At 37.4% G+C, this 27,966-nt stretch overlaps 1 protein-coding gene across 1 annotated transcript; it reads left to right on the plus strand.

Moving 5' to 3' along the window:
• Window positions 1-69: 69 nt before the first annotated feature.
• On the plus strand, window positions 70-27,962 carry tead1a (TEA domain family member 1a). Its single transcript, XM_056739863.1, has 13 exons — window positions 70-275; window positions 612-701; window positions 9,304-9,549; window positions 19,109-19,173; window positions 20,479-20,541; window positions 21,884-22,018; window positions 22,102-22,142; window positions 22,255-22,307; window positions 22,600-22,724; window positions 23,656-23,829; window positions 25,377-25,517; window positions 25,706-25,858; window positions 26,267-27,962. Exons 3-13 carry the CDS (start codon window positions 9,348-9,350, stop codon window positions 26,378-26,380), a joined length of 1,266 nt encoding a protein of 421 aa, XP_056595841.1. The 5' UTR covers window positions 70-275; window positions 612-701; window positions 9,304-9,347; the 3' UTR covers window positions 26,381-27,962.
• Window positions 27,963-27,966: the final 4 nt, after the last annotated feature.

A 27,966-nucleotide genomic window follows, 5' to 3' on the forward strand; every position in this document is an offset into this window, starting at 1 on the left:
CCCCTTGTGAGGTCACGCACACAGCCGCGGCCCCGCCCACCTCCCGGGAGCTCTTCGGCGACGTCACTCCTGCCCCGCCCCCTACGCAAACTCAGATCCTCGCGTTCATTTCATTCTTGCCCTCATTCCGCGCATACTTCACATCGCTCTTAGATACGCGGAATAGTCGCGCTCTCTCACGCGCTCGGACGTAAGAAAAAAAGTGATCAGCTGGAAACAAATCCGTGCGTGCGCGCGAGCAGATCCCGAGCTTCACACGCGTTTCAAAAACTGAGGTAAGTTTGCGCTTTATACGAAGTTGTGATAAGCGGTGTTAAGTAATATAATCCATTTAGTGTCCTTTTAAAATTGGTTTCTATTATAATATCAATATAATTTTTTTCACTGTACCTGTTTACTAACCTATATGTATTGTGTTTATGAATTGTCTAAGGCTAAGATGGTGAGAATACAGTTAATTTTAACCGCTTTTTTTTTCAAAAAGTGACGCGACAATAATCTTCCCATTGAAAAGCGAAGCAAAACGCGTCACGTCATCGCACTGTATCTTGTATTTGTGCCAACATTGCCACTTAAATCAACCGATCCATGTATAAATTGTTTGTTTGTAGATTGTACAAACATCCGCAGAGATTTTCGTCACTTGTGGATTTTCCTGCGACCAGCTGCGCCAACTGGTTCACCGCGATCTCTCTGTAACTGTAAGTAACTTAGTCACTATAACTTGAATGTTTAATATTGCGCGTCATGCTGATTCATGTTTGTGATGCGATTTGTGGTAATTTACTTGACCTCAGTGACGTATTGTTAAATTGACACATTTCGTAGTCTCTTTATTTGCTTTCCTCAAAAAACCCAGTTTTGTGTACATAAATAAAGGATTAGGGAGAAAGTCCATGGTCCAGCCCCTGTTAATAATTCATCTGGATGTTTGATAGCGCCCTCAGACTAAAATTAGGCTCTTGTCTGAATCTTTTGTCTTAATACTGCTTTCAATATTATAGACGTAATAAGTGCGTTTAAAAGCTTAAAATGAACATTTAGGACTATGTCTGTGTAAGATGATGTGTCTTATTTAACAATTTTGTTCAGACTTCGATCCATCAGGCAGTTTTGTGACGTACGTACGTACGTATGTAGGTTAAATAAACGATATCCGTTTACAACTTGTTTGTGAGTTAGTGTTTAAAGATCTGACTACTGTAGTAGCATTGCATCAGAAACACTTTTTACTCGTTTGTTGTGTCCCCCTCTCTCACACGCATTATCTGACAGAAGCCTAGTTTGTTGTCTCACAGGAGGTCGCTCCCCCCCCCCATTGTATTGTTGTTTTGACTTTGCCTTTCTATTTAACTTATGTAAACAAAGCAGCTGCACTCTTTTGAAATTGAAAAACCGTGTCTTTAGATCCCAAGCTGACACAAAAAATGCTTAAACCTTCTCAGTCACACAAATTGTTCCTTACAAATTATTTACACTGTATCATTGGGTGGTTATTTTTATTTATGTCAACAAATTAACATTTTAGTTTGTTCAATGCATATAAACTATACAGTTACTGTAAAGTTACATTTTCTTTATTAAGAATATAAACTTTGACAAATAAAAATACAATCACTAGAATCACAAATCACTAGACAGGGCTTCCTTTTGGAGCACAGAATTGTGGGAAAATGGGGGAAGGGGCCCTTCATTGTCCCTGCTGTTATTGAAGCAGGGGCTCGCGGAGCGCCTGAATTACTCCACAAACAGACCCGCTCGCATGCTGACATCTGGTTTGCCACTTAAGCGCACCTGTAGGCTGAAAGATGCTAAACTGTGTATTCATTCTGGTGCGGGGCTTAATTCAGAGGAACAGCCATTTGTTTGACTGTTGCTGCCACTCATCGTCTAGCCAGCCCCATTGTTATGCCAGCAACAGGCGATAGTGGTGGAGGCACCATATGGCTTGTGTGTGCTCCGATGTTGTCTGGTAATTTAGCTTATCAACACCATTATGTTGTATTTTGTACTGTTCTCTTGTCTTTTTATGCAAAGAGGGGGTTATTGAGTAAGTACACCGCAGTTGTGGGAGGTATTATGATTTGTGCAGTCAAAGTACACATCTTCGGAGAATGAATGACTTTTCGTTTTAGTACGAAATGAATGACACGTTTTGCTTTTTCAACTTTTTTAATTTTACTGAAAGCACAATGGCAAGCCCACAGTAATAAAATTTGGACTGAGCAAATGACAAAAAAATCTTCTTTGAATGACCTCTTAAACATCTGATCAGTTATAACTTTTTTATACATCATTTTTCATTAATTATTTTAAATAATAAATGATATTATATCAGATTTTGCCGAATGTCCAAAATATGCTTTCTGAAACACACAATCAGTTTAATTACATGTACACTGTAAGCATTTAAGCAACAGGTGTTGAGAATCCACTCTGTAAGAAGTGATGACATTACATGCTCATCGAAGACACGTTTATAACATGTGAAAAACTAATTTTTCTGGCATTCTCCGGCCCCCATTTTGACCATACAGACCAGCTTTCCCTTGTCAGACACGTGTCCATTCTCTTACCTTTTTTTCCCATTTCTTTTAACATGCGCAGTCACAAGTCCTGTGTGATAACTGGAAGGGGTGTGGGGCGAGTATAAAAGAAACCCGAAGACATTTGTCGGAGCAAAACGCGGGAGGGAAGCCCGAAGTGGCGACAAAAGAAAATTCATATGTAATGAAATTTGGGTTGAGAGTTTGTCAGTTCAACAATAGCTCAGTGGGACCGTGTGTATCAGGGGCACTGGTGGCCGGCTTTGTTCGCGGAACACAGGAACAATAGGGTGTCCTCAGTGGCCCAGGGCAGCAGGAGGCCCACGCCATGCCCTGAGGTAAACTCTGTTGTCACAAAAGGACCGCTCACTCCACACAGCCCACCGCTCCACGAGACCAAGGACAGCCAGAGAGTGTGCGAGAGACCCTTACTGGAACTGTGCCACTGACGTCAGCGGTCTGCTAGTGCCTGATTACTGGCCAAACATTCAACAAGCATTTTTATGATCACTACACTGTTGCTTGTGCGGTTTTAACAAACTAAAAGTCTCCTTTGTGTGGGTAGTGTTTTAATCTCGAAATGTATATTTTTATTTATTTCTCTCTTTAATGTTGCCTTAGCTTAGTGGAGAACCCAGAAAAAACGACTAAGGGAGTTGTGCTTGTAGTGGAATCAGTTAGTGAGTCAGTTCCTGAAACAAACACAGACCTCAGAGTTCCAGTTAACACGGTATTATTCCCCTCCTGTACAGCGTTCATAAAATAAGGTCTGAACTGTAACAGTCTTAGTTTATTTTATTCAGCCTACCCTCTATAGAGTGTCAATTTAACATTTAAAAGTATGATGTGTATTGAAAGTATGAACATTATCATTACATTTTGTAAGTAAATATATTTTTGGTGATAGTATGGTATTCTGTGAAAAAATATAGCCCAAAAGGCAAAAAACCTTTTCTTTTCCTGTCGGGACAATAGATTAGAAAAGACACCGCTGTGACCTAGATGAATTTCAGGTGATGTCCGAAAAGCGCTAGCCATTGTGTTTTCATACAGCGCGATCAGATGTACTCTGAGTTTTGAAACGACATTTATAAGAACCGTCTGTGTTCCCTCAGAGAAGCTATCTGTGGTAAATCAGTTGGAGACTACAGTTCACGACCCCCTTTGGAGTAAATGTATTTGTGCCCTGCTGGATGGTCAGGAAAGGTTATGAGCAAACACTGGTCATGCTTCTCGGGAGCTCGCACTTATTTGAACACGTCGTCTCTTCCATTTCCTGGAGGAGGCATTGTGGGACGGCGTGGGGAGAGTGACACCCCAGGAAGACATTGGATAATAGCAGGGTCTGACTCAGCGAAAAATAGCCTCTTTTGGAAGAATGGAGCTCGTGGAGTTATTACAGACCACCGCGACTTAAAGGAAGCTAGGCTGCACCCGGATTGTCTCAGGATTGGAAGGAAGTGGACTTTCCATATGGCGCTGAAGTGATAGCACACAGTGAAAATTATTTAGTCAGTTAATGTGATTTACCAAAGTATTACACATCAGGTTTCATGTTTGTCTTGGCACATTTTTGGGGTGTAGTTGTATTTTACCGATTTGATTCCATACAAAATTCATGACTAATTTGAAAAAAATTGTCTATCGACATATATTTTGGCAAAACAATTTCAAGGAGACCTCTCTCCTTCCATTTCACAATAACTTTACAGAAGTTCAGCTCTCACTTTTGGGTCATTGGCACTTAGTTGAGAGGATTACGTAGCTGGAGGAAAAGCAATAACAACAGCGTTTATAGTACATGCCCAGCGCCTGTAGGAAACCATGCGGCGTGATTGCCAGACCAGTTTTTGCTGGGATATGTAGAAAGTTTGTACGACCTCCAAATTTAAAGAAAGGTCATAATCTGGGAAGCATACAATGTAAAGACAGCCAAATTGTGAACTGGTACTGTTCAGGTGGGTGTATTTGTGCCACCTCCCCTTACGTTGGGACGTGCCAGTTCAATGCTCTTCAGATAACTTGTGAAATGTCCTCTAATGGACTTGTTTCTGAGTGTATCAAAAATTGATAGCCTCCTACTTTATTAATAACTGTGACAAATCATTATTTTTAAGTAAGCTCTTTTTAAAGAGCCGGAGGAGGTGAAAGGTATCACAAGATTGAGAACAATTTTCTGATGAAAGACGTTTCTGCGCCGCTCTCAGTGAATCACGGCTCTTAAGAACTCTTCATCTGCATCTTGAAGACGTCTTCCTCAGATAATACTGTTTGGATTCTAAGGCAAGGCTTCCTTTGAGGCAGGATTTTCTGACATGGTTCCTCCGCAGAAATAAAAGGACGTGGTTTCATCTAAGCAAATACAACACGACGATCGCAGCACAGGATGTGCCGGCCGCAACACAACGCATGCCATTGAAATGCTCAAGCCCTTCAGAGAAACAGTGAAAGAAGGGATTTTTAGGTCATTCTTAATTGAATTTCCTGCCTGATGACAGAGTAATATAGAGACTAATAGCATTGTGCGTGCATCTCGAAATGCACTGGAGAAAAGCGCTCGGAGATAGATCGCTTACACACGCTGGATATATGAAAACCCTTCGTTCATTATGCCTTCACTTATTAACTTAATAAGCCGCCTCCATTGTGTCTTATATATCTTGTGTTATGAGAATGGCAATGGCTTACGAGGGTTAATGCAACCATGTGGGGAGGATTTGTTTCGTTTTATTGAATGGAGCATTCAGAGGATTGGCATTAAAAAAATCATGAAAAAGCTTTGTGTTTGTTTTCGATGTTTGGTTATGGTTTAAATCATTTTTGACATTCATTCAATTGCTGCAATTAAATATATCATATTAATTCAATGTTGGCACAGTTTGCAACAAAGATGTTGTGTAGCCTGTGTACAGTTACAGATTTTGCAGTTATTTGTCTGTGCATGTAAAATTTTTGAGACATACACTGGGTTCCAACATCTAAGGCCACTTGTACAAATGCTTTCATTGTGCATTTTGTTATCTAAATATGATTTATGGATGTTTCAAAGAGCATCTTGTGCAAATATTTGACCTTTTGTACAAAGGAGGAGGTCAGTGTCAGAAATTAGCTTATTTGATTAAAGTACTAGAAAAAGTGTAGAAGCGTGAGTATTTTACTTCCCAACATCTTTGTTTGACATTTTTTCAGAACGCTAAAACGTGGTTTTTTCCAGGTTTAAATATAGATTAATCTCATCAAAATCGCAGTCTCAGACATTTGGAACTCTCTCTATATAAACGTACTGTATTTTGTTCTACGTTGTAGAACATATCGTCGCTGTCCTTCTAAAACCTCTGATGTCAAGATACGCTTTGCTTTTTAAATAAATAAATACTCTACAAAGTAGACAAGCACTTTTTAATACTTTTTATCGGTTAGATATTTGCAAAACCTATTGACTATCGTAAAGCGTGTCTTATAATAATGATTTATGGCAAAAATCACAAATTATGGAGATACGAGGTTTGAGAAGGACAGCAGCAATACGTGAAATATTAAATGCACCGGAACAGTCAAGTTATTATGTTTGTTTTAGTGGCATAATGGAATTGTAATTTACGGTAAAAAGATTTTTGTAATACATTTTCATTTTTCAAAGAAGCAAAGTGGCAGGCAGAATTATTGATCTTTGCTATTTACCAACTACATCCATAAGCAGTTGTTAATGTGCGGATGGACAGTTCGATTACAGCTACATTTAGTACTGAAGCACAAGAGCCTCAGCATCACCCAGCATACATACAGCAGATTTCGTCACTAAAAATGTTTGTGATTTAAACTTGTAGAAACTGTGAGGGACAAGTGGGAAAGTTTGCTATTTCTCTGACACAAATGAGTCTCATCATGATACTCTTCATGGCCATATGCATATCATTACATGTAATTACATCAAGCATGTGCATGTGGACAGGCCCAGCATACACACACATACTCCAAGGTACCCTCATCCGTTGGCAGTAACAGTAGACCAGAGGGAGCGAGACAGCTGCCCAGGGTGGATGTGTGCCTCCCAGTTAGTGTGGAATCGCACCCATGCGTCTTGTTTGGCCGGCTGAGGCTGCCTGCAGGGTGAAGTGTATTGTAAGTGTGACCACAGTACATTGTTGCATGACTAATCTCGGCCCTCCATCTGCCACCGATGCCCCAGCACAAGCACTTCTCTCTCCAACATCAAGCACAGCCATATTGCAACAGTCACAACATCTTGGCTTTCACGGCCACTTTGCTTGAGCAAAAGCGCCAGAGCGGACAGACTGCCCACCCGACGCACAGCCGGGAATTATGAGTCGGTTACATGTGCAGACATAACGGAACACGGAGATTTGTTAAGACATCCAAACCGATGTGGCGTGTGCAAATATCTTTGGTTTCACATGGCAAGGTGGCCAACCATTCAGATCTGGTATTCTGTGATAAAAGTTAAATGTTACACAAATCTTATCTGTTCTAGAAAACTGAAAAGGCAGATACACTTTGGTACAAGACAGAGTTCTGTACATGTTTCCATGATGCGCATTACGTTGAAAACTACACATTGCGATGTCATTGTGGCCGAAGCCAAAAGCATACATATGACTGTGCTGGAAGTCATTACAGTTGAGTTCATGTCTAAGTCAGGAAGATGATGTTTAAGAGCCAAACCATTTAGCAGTTTGCAGCATGCAAGAATTTTTATCACTCTCTCAGCAGTACCACTGAGGTTTCGCAATGTCAGCATAGACTGCATAAAAACAGTTAGTTATCACTGCAGTGTAAGTGCGAGACCCACCCACCTAGTGACAAAAAAGTAATGTAGTTTTCTAAATGGGGATGTGCCGTAGACTTCTATCGTTTATAAAAATGTGCTAGTGGAAACGTCGTGGGGTTATTGAAATGTTACAAGCACATCTTTCAAAATCAAACTTTTGAAACTGTGCAAACATTCCTGTATTTTGTGACTGTACCTTAAGGAAAGTACGTTTTCAACACACACTAGCAGCACTTACAAGCATGAAGAATGAAAAGAGACGTAAAACTCTCTGCAAAACAAACAAACATAGCAAAGTGAAGTGGCCAAATAATACACCCTTCATATTAGTGTATTAGTATTTTTATGTAATGGTATTTTATTTTATTAATTTATATATATTTTAAATATTGTTAGTATTTTATGAATATTAACTATTTTTAATTCTATTATTCTGTTAATGTTTTATCAGGGGATGTTTTGTTGAAACGTTTTTTATGGTATTATTATATGACATATAATTACATTGTTGTACAAAAAAATCCTGAATATCTTAGTTGTATAAAGCTAGTTGTGATTTTTTATTAATTAAGTATTCCTTTGCAAAAATAACATAACTTATATAATAATCATTTAAAAAAATAAAAAATCATGTTTTTTATTGTGCTTTCCAATTCATATCAATCAATCTTCAGTTGGTTTGTTTTGATTATAAAGTAAAAAAACAATAAACATGATACATAATAAAACGTGATTTTTAATCTGTTTTTGCCAAAAAAATATATACATTTTCAACCAAGGGAGTTTTTGTCAATCTGAGCTAACTTCTGTGGACAGTTTGGTCCAGAGGCTCTATAGCTTATACTATCACATACATTTGACATAGAAACACAGCTCACAACCCGAAAAAATTGTAAAGTGTAGCCTGCTCAAGTTTGACAGGAAACACATGGTGGTAGTTCCACAATAGGCAGCACTGTTTTCACTGGTCATGTCCCCGTAAGCATGGCCGCCATGCCAGACGCGATTTACAAACACAGATTTTGCCATTAACAATTTTAAACAACCATTCGAGTCTGTTTTTAGTGTTTTCTCATTGTTTTAACGCTTCTTTGCTTCATTTCAAAGTTGTGCGCACACATGTTTGATGTTGTACCCCTGTTGGCTATTTATATGAGGCACTTGGCTGCACATGAAGGTGATTTTTTGCCAGATATCTGATTAGCTCTATAGTTTTATAAAGGGATTGTGATTAGCCACAGTTATTTCACAGCGTTTGCGCGAGCCATTCCCTTTAACTTGAAATGATGTGGTTGTGCGGCGTTGACGATGAAAGCGGTGTCTTGGAAGAGCGTCGCATATGATTTGGCTTAATCGCTCTCTGTTAAGTTCAGGGATAAAAATTTGTCATTCAGCAAATGTCGACCACAGTTTAATTCAATCATTGGCAGCTTGTAAGTGTTCCCTTGTAAGACAGCAGCTGTTATGGTTTAAGTGCCACTTCCAAATGAGCTTGGTTTAAGTCTTCGGTTATTTCCTTCATGAGTTTTCAGGCTTTATCTTTTAGCTTTACGAGGGGGAAGAAAGTTTTAATTGTATTAAATGTATTCAGCATTAATCATTGTTAATTTCCTAAACCAGATTTGAGAATCAAGACATTTTGTATTCTAATGGCAACATTTATTGCTTTGTTTTTCCATTATATTAACTCAAAATCAATCTTTTCACACATAGTAAAAAAGTACCATGCTATTGGTACCGTATATCTTTTGAGCACCGCCATGATGGTCATACAATTATTCTTTAAAGAACCATGTAAAACCAAAGTGAATGAGTATCCGTACGTTTATATACTGTACATGAAAGTACAATGATACTGGTTTTATGGGACATGGCAATACCTCAATATTTGTTGTCAGGGAGTTTAGCTATATATTTCCTTGAAGTTTACCTGGTCAGTCATGTACTTCCTTCGGCTGATCTTCACAGGTTTGCGCTCCCCAGGATCGGGCTCGGAGGTCCCAGCCGTTGCCATGGATCACAGCAGTTGGAGTGGCAGCGAGAGTGCCGGGGAGGATATCGAAAGAATGAGCGATTCGGCCGATAAACCAATGGACGGGGATGCTGAGGGTGTGTGGAGTCCTGACATTGAGCAGAGCTTTCAGGAGGCCTTGGCTATCTACCCACCCTGCGGTCGACGAAAAATCATCCTGTCCGATGAGGGGAAGATGTACGGTGAGTAAAAAAAAAACGTATTTAAGAAATATTAAAGAACTTTTCTCAGGAGTTGTTCACAGTACACATGTTTTGGAAATTGGATATTTGTTCCAATGTAGTCAAAGTAATAGTTATACCTTTTGTATGGCATAACAAACATATTGTGTCCCAAATTACGTTAAATTCAAAACACACACAAATTTTTTTTGCCTTTGAGATTGCAAACAACTAAGGGTTTCAAGAAACACCAACAATTTAGCGCAATTCAAAAGCAGACCTTTTTCTCAACATTACCGCTATGTTGTTTTGACTTGTTATGCGGTATTTAGACTGCTGTTACAGGGGTGTTTTGACTGCGTGTAATCGAGAGTTGTTTGTTGAGGTTGACGGGTAGAATGATCGTCAGAAAGTTCTCAGGAAAGTTGGTAGTTGTTTTACTCCTCCGGGCGAAACGGTGAGGTCCGTTGGGCCTTTGAAACTGGAAAAAGGGACTCCGATGGGCCAGGCTGTGAAGCGAGCTGGCCGTCCTGGGTTCTGTTGTAAAGTCAGCGTGAACCATTAGTTAGGAGCAGATGGTCTTGCGGCTGACACCAGCTGCGCTCCCACTCCCCCTCAATTCCCCACAGCCGCCCCCCTAAAACTCCCGGCTGGGGTGATGTCATGGAAAGAGGGAATACTGCTCCTCTTTCTCTCTTTGGATATTGAACATGCTCTTGGCTTTCCCCCGAATTAGATTCTGCTTTTTTTCAGAAACAACTCACCAAACAACTGTTGTCCACTTTACTATGAAACGTAAAGAAATGTATACATTTTGGGGATTACAAAACTTTGTAAAGTACTTTATTTTGACTGGCATAATTTTCGATAAACTTATTAGCTAATGAAAACAAATTAATTGTTTTATTTTATTGATTATTCAGTTTTGCAGTTTCTGATTTGAAACACTTGCGTCACTCGCGAAAACTGTCTCACACAAATTTATTTTGCATTAATGAACTAATTCTTAATTCTAACCGCAAATAATGCTTATAATATAAAATAAAACGTTCTATGAATCCTTTTGTAAAGTTGAAATGAATGCGAAAACGACGGTTTCTCGATCGACACCTGTTTGTTCCCATGGTCACAGTCGGTTCTCCTGAAGGTATTTCAGATTCGCTTTTAATAAATTGGCTGCTGTTCGTGGGGGGGTGTCTCGGGTCATAGAGGTAAACCTGTTACCTCCCACACCGGTGCCCTTGTTACATTCCGTACCCTGGCCTTTTTGCCGTCACCTTCGTTAGTTATTTCATTGTCCGTAGCAACTGCTAAGATGTAATTTTTCTGAGAAACCCATCACAGACCCATACAAGTCAAGATCCAGGTCTGTAGCGTGGTTGCTGCTAGCGCTGTGTGGTTAATTAGCAGCTATCACTATGGCAACTGCCTTTCACCCTCAAAACAATCACTAGTTTTTCCTCCCGTCGTGGCCCGTCTTATCTCACTGTTTACCTGAGGGGCCACGTCTCGGCTTCTTGGAGACACGAAAGTTGGAGTGAAGCCAGAAGAGAGAGAGTTTATACAGCCAACTATCATAAAGGTTTTTCTTGTTGACTTTAACCTCACGGCATACCACTAATATCTCAACGTTAATACATCCTTGAGGAATAAATTACTTGTTTAGTTTAAATCTGGGGTATGTTGTGCATTTTAAGATAATTACTGCACCCTCCAATGATGTCACAAACCGGTTGGCTCTGCTTTTGCTAGCACTTAATTTAGGCAGAGAAAACACCCCTTAAGTAGATTTGACAGTTCCCTGCCGGGCTCAGTGAAAGCAAGATCTAATCACAATGGTTTCACTTTTTTGGGGATGTTCTTTTAGGACTTCAATTAATCTCTGCCAAATAATATTTTTAACCATTTCAACATTTATTTCCGCCTGTACTTGTGAAGCACTTGATTCTGATAAACCGCTATAAACTGTAAAACTGATCGTCTAGCAGTTGTGCTACTAGCACTGTGCAATTATTTGTCAGCGTTTTTATTTTAAGTACAGGTTCCAACAATAATGAAAATAAATGAAAACGATTATGGTGACGCAATCCTTTTCGCAAAGATTGTCGAATTTCTTCTTAGTTGGATTAACAGCGCAGACAATTATGGTTTTGACTCTCAAATGCATAGATTGAATGCAATCTAAATCACTTAAAATACATAAATGTAAACAGAAATCAACAGTGAACGACTTTCCTTTACTAACTCTCACCGAGATTGCGGCATCTTAAGTTAGATAATGTAGTTTTCCTTTTTTTAGGAGAATATTCATTTTTTATGTAATTTATTTTTTGCTTTTTATGTTATTTACTTAAATGCATGAATTTATACTTTATTTAATCTATTTTAATCTTTTAATTCAATAAAAACATGTTGTTTTTGTCAATATTTGCTAAAATAATCATGATTATGTTTTTTCTTGTCATCGATCAGCCCTAGTTTCATATATCTTGTATTACTCACTAGTCTCTTTATTTTAACATAATAAAATCAACTCAAGTTAATCTTTAATGTACGTTTATTTATTTTGTAACTAGCGGAGGCCTGAGCGGACTTTCCGTAGTGTCCTTATTTTGCGATACTGTACTGTCTGAATGTAAATTTGCTCTTACTTAGTCAGAAAAAAGACATTGTAAAAATGAATAAAGTGTTTAGTGGCACGTTGTGTTCAGGCGGTCATGGCCATAATGTGTGCCTTGAAGCATAGGAAACGCTGTGATTTTAAGATGTGTCTTTCACAATAGGAGAACAGGAAAACAGACCCGAGTGTGTAGTGCCAGTTTGGATCATAATACATTCTGCATGAAAAAATAAAGGGTATGGAAGTTGAAGTCATTTTATTATTACCTGCTGGCTAACTAGTATGCTGTTGAAATGATGGAAGTACTTAACAAGGTGGTCCAAAAATACAAGACAATCCCCCACTGTTCTTAAAGGTGAAGCGTGTCATTTTCGGATGTTAAAATACTTTGTCCTATCTTACCTTAATATAAGGATAACTGTCATTTATAAATAAAAAAATGTGTAAACACTCGACACTACTCACCCGACGGGTATGTTAAGGGTTACAGAGAAGGGCCCAGATGAAATGTGTGGCTTAGGATGGGTAAAAAATATGGGATTTAAGTGAAAGTGTTTGTACAATCACATAGGACATTGCTTGTTCAGGGTTGTATTGTTGCTCCAGAGGAGGTCCGTGAATGTGGGTCACTTTAAAAACCCTTTACTCTTTAAGGTCTGCAAAATCAGCTATGTATATTCCCATTTGAAAGATGGCGTTTTGTTTCTTTTGTGTCGCGTAAAATGGGGCCGCTGTTGAGGACATGTCATTTTTTGTTCACTTTCTTTCCCAGGGGTACAGAGTTTAATCACGTCTCTCAAGAGATGGCGTGTGAATTTGAAGAAGGGCTTCGCTACAGCTAGGGATGGACCGGACAGATCTGAGAAATGAGTCTTGTCTGAGGCGCATTAATGTTCTCATTAGGCTCTGATAGGTGCGAGGGGCATGCATGTTAGCTCACCGAGAGCCAGTTAGGAGACAGGTCACAGCATGCACCATCCTCACACCTCTTAACTGTTTGAGACGGATGAGTGATTGAGACGGACACTGATATCATGTTACTGATTCTGTAATCCCTGTTATACAAGCGTTTGTCACTCAGCGCCGTGCAGCTGTTAAAAAGTTATTGTTCTTAATGCTCTTGAATATACTTATATAATTTTCGCATTTCTTATTTCACATTTTTATTTCTATTGTATTATATTAAAATAATAAAAACATTATTATTATAATTGTTCTTGTTTTATGATAGTGATAATAATATTTGATAAATGATTGTAAAATTTATAATAATAATAATTATTATTCTAGAATTATTTTGATTTATATATATATATATATATATATATATATATATATATATATATTATATATTTTAGATGTTTTGTATAATAATATTTTCTGTATCCTAGTAGTCCTCATGTTTTTTTAAAACATCCCAATTCAATGTACAGAATTGTCTTTCTACTATTTGATATTTTTTTTACATTCACTTAAGACTTGACTTGTATCTGAGCGTTTACGATAATCTCCAATCCAAAGTTTCCACTTGCTATGACGGCCATGATATACTTCGTGGTTCTTTGACTTTTTTTCTTTTATCTGCATCGGCCATGTGGCAACTGCGTTTAGATCTTATATTTTATATTAATTTTGCCTTATATCTGGCTACGGTATCTTTATTTTGTGCTGAAATCTTAAATGTATCTGATTGAAAGCCACATGTGGAGTTTTTTTATATTTACAATAATCTCCGGACCAAAGATTCTAGTTGATATAAGCACTGTGATTACTCTGAAGTTGCTCAGATCAGATGTATAAAAATAAGATCTAGTGGAGTTTTTTAATATATTTACAAATGTGCAACAATATCCGATTCATGTCAGATGTGAATACAAAAATATGTTTTTTTTGGCCCGAGTAAACACACCTGCCGAGATGGTGGATAGTTTTTAAGAGGCTTTTATTGTGGGCCAGAAAGTTACCATTTTGCAACCATACAAACATCCTAGAAACCCCCTAAAATTTAGCAGCTGCATAGCAACACACTAATAACCAGCCACAACACTCTAGCAAAGCAACACCGACTTGTGCTTATTCATTTAGAGCATACAATAAAAATGCTTTAAAAGAGTCCATGTTTTTTAAATTCGCCATTAATCCAAGTGCCTAAGAAAAACAGTATCATGAAAACCATCAGACAGACAAACATCATCTTTAGCGCTCACACAAGTATGCACGATGTAACTTTTCAAGCTAAACTTAATGAGGGAGAAAGTGTGATTAAAAGAAAGAAAGAGCACAAAAAGAAAGAGTACAAGGTCATTTGGGGCTGTTTGGTTTTTCCACGTGTGATTTTCAGTAGACTGGTGTGATGTTTCCAGCCAGCGCACCATGTTAGGACACAGTCAGACAAGCACGCTTGCACTCGCGTGCATGTACACTCACACAGTCACACACACACACACAGGAAGCATGCTTAATTGCTCCCATTACAGAAAAAAAACCTCCAAACCAATTCCTTCCATGCTGTGTTTCCAGTTTGGTTACTCTATTGGAGGAAGAGAAGCAGAGATTTCAGCTTTCTGGAGAGGCTTTTCAGTACTGGACTGCTGTACACGCTTTAAGGGCTTTTAAACTGAAACATAGGGCAGCGTACAGTTTACTTCCTCTAGACAGCCGATAATAGGCTTCAGAAAAACTGTCCTATAGTTTAGACTTTTATAGAATGTCATGAAGGTTAAAAGTGTTTGACATGAATCACTAATGATGTATTTGTATGATATTTTACTGGATAAAATGTAGGGCGGGATTTGATTTTATGCACCGGGAATTTATTGGATTGTGAAAAGCGAGTTTTAATAGCAGATAGGAGTCAAACCTTTATGATATTTAATTGTATAGAAGACTTCTTCCCTTCTGAAACATCGCAGACTCTCATTGGTTGAGGGAATAGCAGCCCTGGTGAAGCGTTGCTTCAGAGGCGGAGCTAGACAAAGTCACACATTTTTTCGATGCAGATATAATTAGTGCACAAAAAAACAGGAATAAGGTAGAGATGATGTTGACTGAATTTTATTAGCCACTTTCTTTGAAATATATATAAAATTAAATTAAATTATACAATATAATAAAATATAAATGAAATGAAAAAATAAATACATAAGATAAAATAAAAAACAAGACAATATAATGTCATAACATAAAATAACATTAAATAATCAAATAAACATATAATAATGAAATGAAATGTATTATAATAACTGATTTAGCCTTGTCATTGTTGGTCTTTATGTGAGGAAATTTTGACCCTTGGATGTATAAATTACAATTAAAATATATTAATTTCTTTGTTTTTATCAAAACGCGTTTAATGTAAAAATTAATAAAAAATCCAACCAATACCAAGGTCTCAGTCAGTTCACACAGGTGTCTAAACTGTGCAACATTACAAGCTGTTTATCAGCTTATCATTCAAAACCATCACATTTTCATTTCACCCAAAACGACTTCCCAAAATAAGACAAAAAATAAAGTGATTATTTATTTATAGTGCCATACAATTTTAGAATGCTTCAACAATTGCTCAAACACAACGGATGCAACGTTTTTTTGTCTGCGGCCTAAGTGTCTGAGCACTTTTCGGGGGCCGCCGTATGTTTGACTTTCCTCTCAGATTTGGTTTCACTAAATAATCGTTGCAGTTTTGGCGGGATGAGCTTTATGGGGAGGGGGTGTTAGTGGGGTGTCCACTGGAAAAGAAAAGACTCCGTCACGGTCTCTTGCCATCTGGCCTTGAAATTTCTCTCAGACCCTCCCTCTGAAAATGGCTTGCGATGGAGGGGTGTCATCGAGTTACGGGCCCTACCCGTCACAGCGGACAGCTGGCTAACTCTAATCAGATGCTAGCAGGCATGTGTGTGCATATCAGCATGTGTGTGAATGGCTTTATCCGACAGGGGCAAAAAACTGGCCGCACCCCTCGATCCTGCTCTCAGGGAAACACCTGCATTGATCATATCGGTCTAAGCTGACTCAATCCTAGAAAGGGGATTGTTCAGGTCACCATCTGCTATCGGAGGCTGACCTTTAATTTATAACCATATGGCATTTTGTAGTGCGCGGTTGTGTGGTAAATCAGGATTATTACTCCGGATGTATGAGTCGACATGTTTTAGAATCAGACGGTTTGCGATCTAGGTGACCAAAATCTTCAAACATGGTGCATCTGAAACAGCATGTCTGTAGCTTTAAGAGAACCGCGGTCCTGCCAAACGAAAGCGGACACCTGTAATTAGGATTAAATTGGTTCTGAAGGGTGGAGTCAAATTTTGGGGAGGGGTAGTAGAGTTTAGTAATGACATCCCTGCTGAATAGACCAGAATATATTTTCATGTTTGGCGGACCCAACATAGCCACGATGTTCACCAGCAAAAAATAAAAGTTTTGCAAATACGCAAATGAATCTGCTAATGTGTTTTTTTGATTAATCTTGCACATGAATATAATTCAACCATGCAACTGTTTTTTTTTGCATTTATGCATCCGACAGATGCTTTTATCCAAAGCTATTTACAATGCATTCAAGGTGTACAGTTTATCAGATGTGTTCCCTGAGCAACCTTGGAGTTGTTAGCATCATTCTCTAGCAGTTAAGATACAGAAAAAGTTGTTTGGCAACTTTGAATTATGTGACTTCAATTTGCTCTTCATTCCAAAGTGTTTGGATGTCCTAAAAATATCTTCCTATTTTGTTAGATTAGGTTATTGTGATTCTAATAGCACCCCGAGACCTTAAAGTCATCCATCAGGTCATGCAGGGCACAACAGCCATTGTCCCAAAGATTTGGGGTTTCCGCCCACCAGTCACCGTCGTACCCAACACCCTAATACTTGCGGGACGTAAATGTACAGAAAAAGTCCTTGTTTTTTTTGCCTTTTTCTATAGTGGAGAAGTGCTGAAGTCATTCAAGGTCATCCATGAGTCAACATGAGGTCCGTTTGTCTGATCGCTTTTAATAAACTACCTGAATATAGAACTGTTGCTCATATTATCATTTGATTACCTTCACCACATCCTGAAGGGCTTTTGTGGCATGACTTCTACCAGCTGATATCAATGCTTTTTCTGCACTATAAAAGAATGGGGTCCGACCTTGCACTGCACGGGGGTTTTCCACAGTAAACTTATACGGCCACTTCCAAGCCGTTTAACCACATTTCTTACCATTCTCAGTCAATGATTCAACTTTGTACCACTTCTTTAGACCTTGTGTTTGCGTTTAAGTTTTTTTTCTGGTGTACGCTTTAATGGCCATGTGTTGAGTCATCTCCAAACTCTATGAGATTTCTACGAGATCTGTTCTTAGAGCTAAACATTGCCTGACAAAGGTTAGTCATCAGAAGAGGCTGATGTTTCCAGTTATTGTTGGATTAATGATCTAGATCTATTTGTATATATCTATAACTATGGGAAGTTGTCAAATAAACTGTTACTGTGTTGAAAACTGTTAATAATATATTGTTTTATATTATTAACAGTTTTATTTATATTGTATAAAATAGCATAAGAATGATTTATCTTAATTGTTAGTTATTTTACACATTTTTTGCTGTCACACCACATTTACGGTTTAATAAAGTATATATTTTTAAATGAGTAAAACATTTATAATATATATTTTTAATGATTACAAATTTATATTTGTTTTACAGAAAAAGGCTGATTATTCAGGATTGTTATGGAAAGTGAGAACACAATTTTTACACTTATGAAAAGGATAATTTAAGATTCTCTTTATGCATTATTGGATATCTTACAGATTTGTTTTTCGATTTAATGTTTGGGAGTTTGGCATTTTAACAAGTGTTGGCATTTCAACATGTTTTCATCTTTCATCAGACTGAAAGTAGCAGAAAAGTTTCTATTTTACTATTGAAAATGTACCAGTTTTTTTATTCTAACAGCAACATGCACCATGTTTATTTATTTTTGGACATGTTCAACAGCAATGAAGTGCTCTCAATGGTATGTACCATGGTAGTCTTCGAAGTACATATAGTGACATGCAATTACATTGGTAACAATTTAGCACCCTGTTATTTATAAAACACACACACACAACCATCTGATCCGTGTAGCACATTTGTGTTGATCAGTAGTCTGCAGTCCTTCTGTAATGATAGCGTTGGTCTTATCTTCTGGTGAGACTGAATTAGTGTCTTTGATCACTTTTTGCTTTGGTTGGTTGATCAAGCTCCATGGCAGGGGGCTCTCAAGACTCAACACTTTTCAACAGGCTCCCTCTCTCTCTCTCTCTCTCTCTCTCTAAGTCCCTTTTCTCTCTGGAGGTTGTTTTGCAGGTCTTCCAAGTCCAGCTGAGCATGTTTTCAAGTGAGTGAAAAGACAGAATTATGCACTAGTAAGCATGCTCACAGCTGGCCGTTTGGAGAGTCTTTGATCTGAGAGGAGGGTGTGCATGAATGCCCGCATTGTGTGCGCACTGAGCGTGTGTGCGAGTGCGTGGACGCGTGTTTGTGTTTGGAAGAATAGGGAGGCCCGGGTCTGGGTAAGAAGAGATTACACTGCAGGCACGTTGGGTACAGGCTGACCGAAGAAAATACCCTGACGCTATTTTTTGGCTTAGAGTCAGATGGCGTCCTTAAAGGGACAGACACCCAAAATCATTTTGTTGCAAAACTGACTTTCATTTAGTTGAACAATTTCACTTGTGTATTCAAGTTCAGTTATATGACATGGAACCCAATGATATTGTGGTGTGTATTAAAGTGACAAGTTTCTGTTTGAAAATACTCTGATGGATTTTTAAATGTTACAGAAGGCAAAAAATGTTTTTTTCTGTAAACCTGTAAATACTGATAAAACTGCTGTGTACCAATGAAAAATTTGCACATTAAAGTAAAATGATAAGTTATGTAATTTTGTTCACTAACAAGCATTTCTTTGTGTTTTCCGTTCAGGTCGCAATGAATTAATCGCCAGATACATCAAACTCAGAACGGGAAAGACAAGGACAAGAAAGCAGGTTAGTTAATGTAACGTTAACATATTATAGATGAGTTTTACATCTATTTCTTATATCATGTATTACATGTATTTTATATTTCGGTATCAATTTTGAATTTAAAATAACAATACTTTTATTTATATTTAGTGTTTTATAATATTTAAAGCAATTATAGGGCTAAAGTACAACCTTTAAAACACATAAATATATAAATAAACAAAAAACGTATGTTTATAATATTTAAAACGAATTAAAGACACTGAGTAACATGTCCTTTAAAACATAATAGTTTTTTGCATATATTTATATTTTTTATGATATTTTAAAACAGTTGTAGAGGCTGAACAAAATGATACATCCTTTAAAACATTATTTTAAGAAACATTTAATTTGATTAAAACATTATTTATGTTTATTTATATATATAATTTCTGTAATATTTTATTTGATTAAAGCATTGTTTATGTTTATTTATATATATAATTTTTGTAATATTTTATTCGATTAAAATATTATTTATGTTTATTTATATATAATTTCTGTATATTATTTGATTAAAACATTATTTATGTTTATTTATAAATATCGTTCTTTGTAATATTTTATTTGATTAAAACATTATTTATGTTTATTTATATATATAATTTTTGTAATATTTTATTCGATTAAAATATTATTTATGTTTATTTATATATATAATTTTTGTAATATTTTATTTGATTAAAACATTATTTATGTTTATTTATATATATAATTTTTGTAATATTTTATTCAATTAAAATATTATTTATGTTTATTTATATATATAATTTTTGTAATATTTTATTTGGTTAAAACATTGTTTATGTTTATTTATATATTTCATTTTTGTAATATTAAAAACAATTATAGAGGCTGAAGTACATGTCCTTAAAAACATAATTTTTTGTTCATTTATATATATATTTCATAATATTTCAAAACAATTATAGATGTTGAATTACATTTATTTCCAGTAAATATAAATGATCCGACATTCTTTGTATCTTCTTCTAAACATGTTCTCTCTGGCTTTCTGCCTTCCTTAGTTACCGAAACATACTTAACAACATTGAACACCTGTTGCTTTGTGCGCTAAAAGTCTTTACAATTTTAAGATAAAATAAATGAATTCCAAACTCAATGAAGACACTTTTTTTCTCGTTGGTAAACATGATGTTAAAGGTTGCATTAGATGTTCAGTTTGTAATTAAAGGACATGTTTTTGTGCCTAATGGCAGGAGGCCTTTCATCTCCATGGTTACAAAATGTTCCTTTGTGTTTGTTGCGTGTGTGTGTGACCAGGTCTCTAGTCACATCCAGGTTCTTGCCCGGCGGAAATCCAGAGAATTTCACTCCAAGCTGAAGGTACATGCCAATCTCGTGTTGGACACATTGTGTTTGTTTAAGCGTGCATGTGTGTGCTCCCTCAGGCCGTATCCGTAGTAAACATGGTGTGTGGATGAGTGCCCTGCTGTTTGGCGGTCGCTAACCTAGATTTTCTGCTTGTGACTGGCGTTGTTAGTATGCAGTCCACTTGCTAACTTCTTTTCTTCTGTATGCTATCTGTTTCCTTCCTGTTTCACACAAAAGTGTGTTTCAAAAAGACCTGCTTTTGGGTGAATGCGCGGAAAAATATTTGACGTGTAAAATATAGAACCTTTAAAATGTAGGTCAAATTCAGGGGCAAATTTGAAATGTCAGAACACTTTATGAGCCTTTGATGACTTTTATTCTAATGTATTCTATTATATTGAAGGAAGTTAATAATGGATTAACACAACGTAACATTAAATGACAAAAGGCACATTATGAACATGTTTAAGACTGATGTTGTGGACCACCGTGTTTTGGGGGAGGCTGATATAGGGTGATATGGGGTTCATGTGTTTGAGCAGCTGTGGCATCTGGTGGTTAAACAGTGAATGACAATTCATTGACTCAACATTTCCTCTTACTGATCCCTAAAAAAGTATTTTTAAGCTATGGTTACCTGCAGGAGAAAAGGCAACGTAATTCACATCATTTAATGTGTGTAGAAAATCGAGTGTGTAGGTTTATGCAAATATTAAGATGACCTAGAGACTGTTTCATTACTTTATGGCTTACGATGTTCTGATTCAAGATGTCAATGTCAAAACTCTCTTCTCTTTTCCTATTTAGCTTGTATAATACATACATAGAAAAGTTTAAATTCTAATTATTTATTCAGTTTTTTAGACTTAACAAGATGAATTTAACCTTGTTGAATAATGAGGCTGGTTTCCATTAATACAGAATTACAGGCTGGATTGAACTAAACATTCAAGCGTGAATTAAATGAATAGTTTACCCCAAATTCTGTCGTAGTTTACTCGCCGCAAGTTGTCCCAAACCTGGATACGTTCTATATTCTGTTGAACACAACAAATATATTTTAGGGAATAGGGAACAGTTCTTAGATTCATTGATTTTTATCGATTTGTGGAAGTCAATAGTGCCCCAGAACAGTTTGCTTACATTCTTCCAAATCTCTTTCTCTGGTTCAGCAAAACAGACACATTTATACAGGTTTGAATCAACCTGAGCGTGACTAAATGATGACGGAATTTAAATTTTGGGCTAAACTGTCTCTTTAAATCAGTTTTTTCTAACAATAAAGGCAATAGAACAACACAACTAGAGACCTATCATCAGATCAAATGGGACTAAATTTTGGTATTTCTTGAAGGACCAGACCGTGAAGAACGATGCGATCAACAGGATGGCAGCCATGTCTTCGGCACAGATAGTCTCAGCCACGGCCATCCACAACAGACTGGGACTGGCAGGGATCCCAAGACCCACTTTGCCTGGAGCAGCAGGGGTAAGAGACTCAATAAACCACCGTAAATCCAGTAACAAAATATATACAGATTGTTAGCGAACTCATTTGTGTTGCTTTTCTAGTTTTGGCAGGTGTCAACAGGGCAGCCGGGATCCTCGCAAGAGTAAGTATATGCAGATGATGTTAGAGCGACTTTAGGCTCAGTCTTAATTTATACATACATAGATATGCAACCTTCACGCACCATCTTATCATAAATCTCGCTTGCTTTTCAGCATTAAGCCATTCACACAAAATTATCCAATCCAGACAGCCACAGCCATTTCAGGTGTGTATATTAATAATGTATTTATTATTTTATAAATGTCTGTTTGTGTTCGGGTTAGTGTCAGACATTCAATAGTTAGCTTTCTTTATTTTGTTTTACAAAATTCATTTTGAATTTTTCAGAGCTAGATTTGTATTTACTTGCATACAGAGAGCTCAAACCTAGAATGTTGTCTATGATGTGTGCCATTACACAACTATAATATATATTAGTATATTTGACATCTGTTTGTGGTGTTAGCATTGTGTGCTGCCTGTCGTGACTTATATGATGGGTTTCTGTGTGTGTGTAGCTTATGAGTCGCCGACACCTCCGTCAACCGCATTGCCGCCTTGGCACGGGCGGTCTATCGGCACCTCCAAACTGCGGCTGGTTGAGTTTTCATCTTACCTGGAGAACCAGAGGGACCCAGAATCGGTGAGTCAGCACACCTGTGAGATTCACAGCAGGCGACAGAAAAAACCATGACAGCATTAACCCTGCTGTCTTTAAAATGAAATCACTTTCAAATCAAAACAAAGGTCCAGTGTTTGAAATTTAGCAGCATCTAGTGGTGAGGTTGCGAATTGCAACCAACAGCTCGATGCACTACGGTGGCTGACACAGAACTAAGATGTTGTCAAATTCTCACTTTTGAGAGGAGTTTGTACGTTTAGGGCTACTGTAGATACAACATCACGAATGTTATGTAAGACCTGCGATGTAGATAGAAATAGTTCATTCTAATGTAATAAAAACATAACACTTCATTATGGAAGGTTTTTATACACCTTTGAGGACATTTATGTATATTATATATTGCATTTCTGTCAATAGATCCTCCAAAAAATTACATTGGAACACAGCACAGAAAATGATGTTGTTTCTTAAAGCTACAGGAATTCTAAAGATAAGAAAATGAAAACCACATTGGTGGATTAAAAGTGAGACCTTGCCCTGATCTACAGGTTACCAAAATGTCCATCTCAAAGCAGACTTATGTAATCTATCATGTTGGCAGCGTCTCTATGAAATGCTTGTTCCTCTCGTCCGGCATGACAGCAGCTATTAATCTTCTGTTGCAACAATATATGGAATGAGTTGCCATCCCAAAGCATGCGTCCTGTTACGCAAACTTTTAGCTTTGGAGACAAACAGCTTCACAAATGTGATTTTAAATGCTTCATTACTCAACATTTGGGAACAGCATTGGAATCAATACAACTATAAAAGACTTCTCACAGCCACCCCCTTAAGACGATTTTCTTTCAAATAATTTTGTGCAGTTTCGAACAGAGTTTAATTCATTTTCAATAGGCCGCTGTAAACGGATATGTTGCATTGATCTAATTACAACCTCTCTCCGCAGTACAACAAGCATCTGTTTGTGCAGATCGGCCAGACGAATCTTTCCTACAGCGACCCGCTCCTGGAGACAGTGGACATACGTCAGATCTACGATAAATTCCCAGAGAAGAAGGGCGGGCTGAAGGAGCTATTTGGAAAAGGGCCTCAGAACGCCTTCTTCCTGGTGAAGTTTTGGGTGAGTCAACTTACATGGGAAATGCCGTGAAAATGTCAACTCACCACGAAAAAAATACTTTTTTACCAGCGGTTTTTACTATGGTAACAGCAGATTTTAACATTTGGTGGTTCAAATACCCATGTGAGATCTCTCTTCAAATTTTAAAGCATGTGTTTTATTTTTAGTGCATGATTTTTCATAGTCAGGTAAGTGCCATGTCACATCCATAACGCCACATATTCCTCATAAATGGACACATGAAAGTAAATATAAAGCAACTATTTTATGTTCTATAAAGAGGCATCCCTTCTCCATTCATTGGGTATTATTGCATCATGATTGTGCTTTTTTTTCAGAAATCCTACAAAGTTTGTCATCTCCCAAAAACACTTTTGTCACATCCATAACGCTTGTTTATTTCCCTTTTTTTAGATATAATTTTTTTACATAGACTGACAGTGTTTTATGTTTAGACTTTAACAAGGGTTCAGTAAAATATAAAATGTCCATAACACAAAATGTCACGTCCAGAACGCTGGAACTTCCCACATTTGTGACAAACAGTTACTGTACTTGAAGCTTGATTGATTTTTGTTTATTTTTATAGACCAAAAAAAGTTACGGATTGCGGCTTTGATGGCATTCAGAAGTTTTTAAAACGTACACAACACCTTTTCATAAAATATGTCAGCATAACGTTTAATAAACCAATAAAAGATATACAAAAAATCCTTAAACCATAAAGGCTTCTGAATGGGTCAGTCATTAGTCACCCGTCTGAACGTGTGCCGCTCAAAGTATCAGGTTTTATTAAAGTTCTGTTTAAAAGCCTTCAGTGATGTATTTAATCCCAGCGCGATCTGAATGTGAAACCAAACTAGTGCTGTCCTTCAATACCGCTGATGCTGCGTTAGATAGAGACGCTTTATTTGAACACCTGCCGCTGTGAACGGCAGGTGCAGACACATGAGCGAACCGACTGGCTACATCCTATACAGACTGATAGAAAGCGTATTCTCTGTCTCTCTGTTCATTAAAATACTGGCGCCATTCTAAAGGTTATAACTCTTATTAGAACGTGAACCGGGATGCTCGACACAGCTGGGTTTTATAGCGTGCTATACCAACAAACATACACCTTGTTTGCTATAGTACTAGATGTTTTCAGAGGGAGAGCAGCTGTTGAAATGGACGCACGCTTTTTCATTTCTGCTCTTTAGACACTCGTTGCACTTGTCATCAATCTTGTTTTATTGCCTTGAATCTTGCTCAAGGGATGTTTTTTGTTTTAGCGCTGCCATTCAATGGCATCTGATGATGTATTTCTCTGATTTTAAATACACTGGAAAAGTTGCAAACACTTTTCATAAATGTGTCTGCGGCCTCGGAAGCTATCAAGAGATTCTATTCAAAGTTTAAGTGGGTGAAGAATACATTAATGGTTTGCTGTTTACTCCTGCGAAAGAATTTGTCAAAGTGCACAGAAGCCTGGGGATGGAAATGCACACGTCTTGTCACCATTGTCTCCTTATGCTGTTTATTCATTTTTAAATCTTTGCCTATAGGCTGATCTGAATTGTAACATTCAGGAAGATTCAGGAGGATTTTACGGTGTGACCAGTCAGTATGAAAGCTCAGAGAATATGACCATCACCTGCTCGACCAAAGTTTGCTCGTTTGGAAAACAAGTGGTTGAAAAAGTAGAGGTGAGAATGAACTTTTTAGCTTTTGTTTCACTAAAATGTATCATTGAAAAGAAAGTTAAGTTGATTTGGTGATAACAAATCTGCAGAAATGTGCCGCCTCTGAAACAACATTTCTGATCGGATGACATCGCCAAGGCTGCTTAAATTGGAACTAGTGACGCGGTATTATTTTATTATCTCTCCTGTAGACAGAATACGCCCGGTTTGAGAATGGACGCTTCGTGTACAAAATCAGCCGGTCCCCCATGTGTGAATACATGATCAACTTCATCCATAAACTGAAACACCTGCCTGAGAAATACATGATGAACAGCGTACTAGAAAACTTCACCATCCTATTGGTAGGTCCTTTTTTATTAAGTCCAGTTCATATATCAGATTTGTAAATATAAATCATCATTCACGATTCCTTTTTCCTTAGCTCATTCAACAATCTAAAACACTATCGTTTTCATTTGTTGTTTTTAAAACGTGTGTGTTATTTTATGTGGATAAATTCTTCCACAATGTCTGCAGTTTATTGTACAATAGTTTATTTATAGAGGCCATTAAACAAGACTCAATGAAGATCTGTTAGTTAAAACTATTAAAATATGTCATCGGGGTTGCCATGACATCCCCCACGACCCCATCATACATATGACGGTCTGACTCAAATTTGAACCCGCTTGTTTACATAAACTCCAAATTATAAACCGTGGTTTTGGTCTCTTCAATTACTGACAACAGCATTTCTCGCCCTGTGGCAGGTGGTGACGAACAGAGAAACACAAGAGACCCTGCTGTGCATGGCCTGCGTGTTCGAGGTCTCCAACAGCGAGCACGGCGCACAGCATCACATCTACCGACTGGTCAAAGATTGAAGTTCCACATCTCGCACGTGTCACACTAAGCAGAATCCGGCTCCCCGCTGGCCACAGAGAGGAAATAAGAGAACAGTGGAGACTTTATATTCACTGAGGCGTTTAGCCAAGGCAACTACACAGCCGATGGCCGAAGAGGACTAAGACAAGCCTTTGAATGACTCACAAGCTCATTTTAAGCGGCTGCGCCTGTATCAGTCCCACCCAGGGCACGTTTCGGGCGTGGTGTGAAATAACTACATTTATTATCATTTTTGTCATTCGTGCTTTGGTGTTTGTTCGTTTGTTTTTTAATCAGTTGTGTTAAAATTGGCGGTACGGTTTTGTTACGTTTATTGGATGTTTATGTTATTAACCTGGTTGATGTTTTAACCAACTTTGTTTGGGAAGGATGTTGTTTATATAAAGTTGCATCGGTATAGTACACAAAAGCTTTGTTTATGTTGTACTATCTGTTATTCTAACACAAAACAGTACATTACAAAGACTTAAACCCCGGGGTATTTTCATCTTAGTGAACTTTTATGAAAGAGCATTGAAAATGTACTGTATTATTTATGAGGAACCGTCTGCCTTACACTGCACATGAGCTCTTTCAGTGTGACCTGCGATCGAAAAACTAAAACACTAGAAACAAATACAGTTTTTTAATACAAAAATAAAACATGAAACGAATAATGTACATAAAATCAGGACACTGAATATGTTGAAGACAAACAGATCCAAAACTCTAAACTGCTTTTTGCGTGTCGCTCGCCACTTGATGAAGACAGTTGTGTTTGTGAATTTTTCAGTGTTTGCGTTTATAAAAATCATCACATTAGTGTTTTTCAGATTTTCACAGTCCATATCTTTTCATATCAAAAGAGGCTCCGGAAGAAAGGAAATCTACATAGCAAAATCACCAAAGCATAAAAGTATATTGTGCCTTAGTGTTTCTCATCACAGACTGTCGAATTCTCACCTAACGTTTGTATTTTGTCCCACAAAAATGTTAATATGTTTTAAGTCAGTAAGACAAAGCAAAGTAGGTCATATCTTCTCTCTTGTACACCAAATAAATACACCACTATCACTTCTGTTCATACCAGGGTAATGCTACAGGTGTTGAAAGTGCCTTCTGTGTGTTTCTTTCAGCTCAGAAAAGATTTAAAATGTTGACACCAAAAAGTGAATCATGTTTGGATTATATCACCATAATGCCTTGTGGGTGCTGAGGGTCTGGCTGAAAGAAAAGTGCATTTTGCTACTGTATATTGATGAAAAATGTACATTTATACGTTTGGTTTTCACATTGGACATCAACAATGCAAAATGGGGGAAATGCACATTATGAAATAACAATAAATACTAAAGCCATTGACTACAGTATCATAGAGGACGGCTGATAAGATTTCATGTACACAAAGGCTCAGAAGATAAGAGTTATGTCAGAATTTCATATCTTAAATTACTCTGTTCAAATTGTTGCTCTCAGTTTTACTTAAGACGGTTCAACAAGATTTATTTTCTTGGTCAACCATGTTGTACATGTTTTGGAAAGTATTTGTTAGTAAAATGAAAACTAATGTATTTCATGACATTCT

The sequence above is a fragment of the Triplophysa dalaica genome, chromosome 24 (genome assembly GCF_015846415.1).
Source record: "Triplophysa dalaica isolate WHDGS20190420 chromosome 24, ASM1584641v1, whole genome shotgun sequence".
NCBI lineage: Eukaryota > Metazoa > Chordata > Actinopteri > Cypriniformes > Nemacheilidae > Triplophysa > Triplophysa dalaica.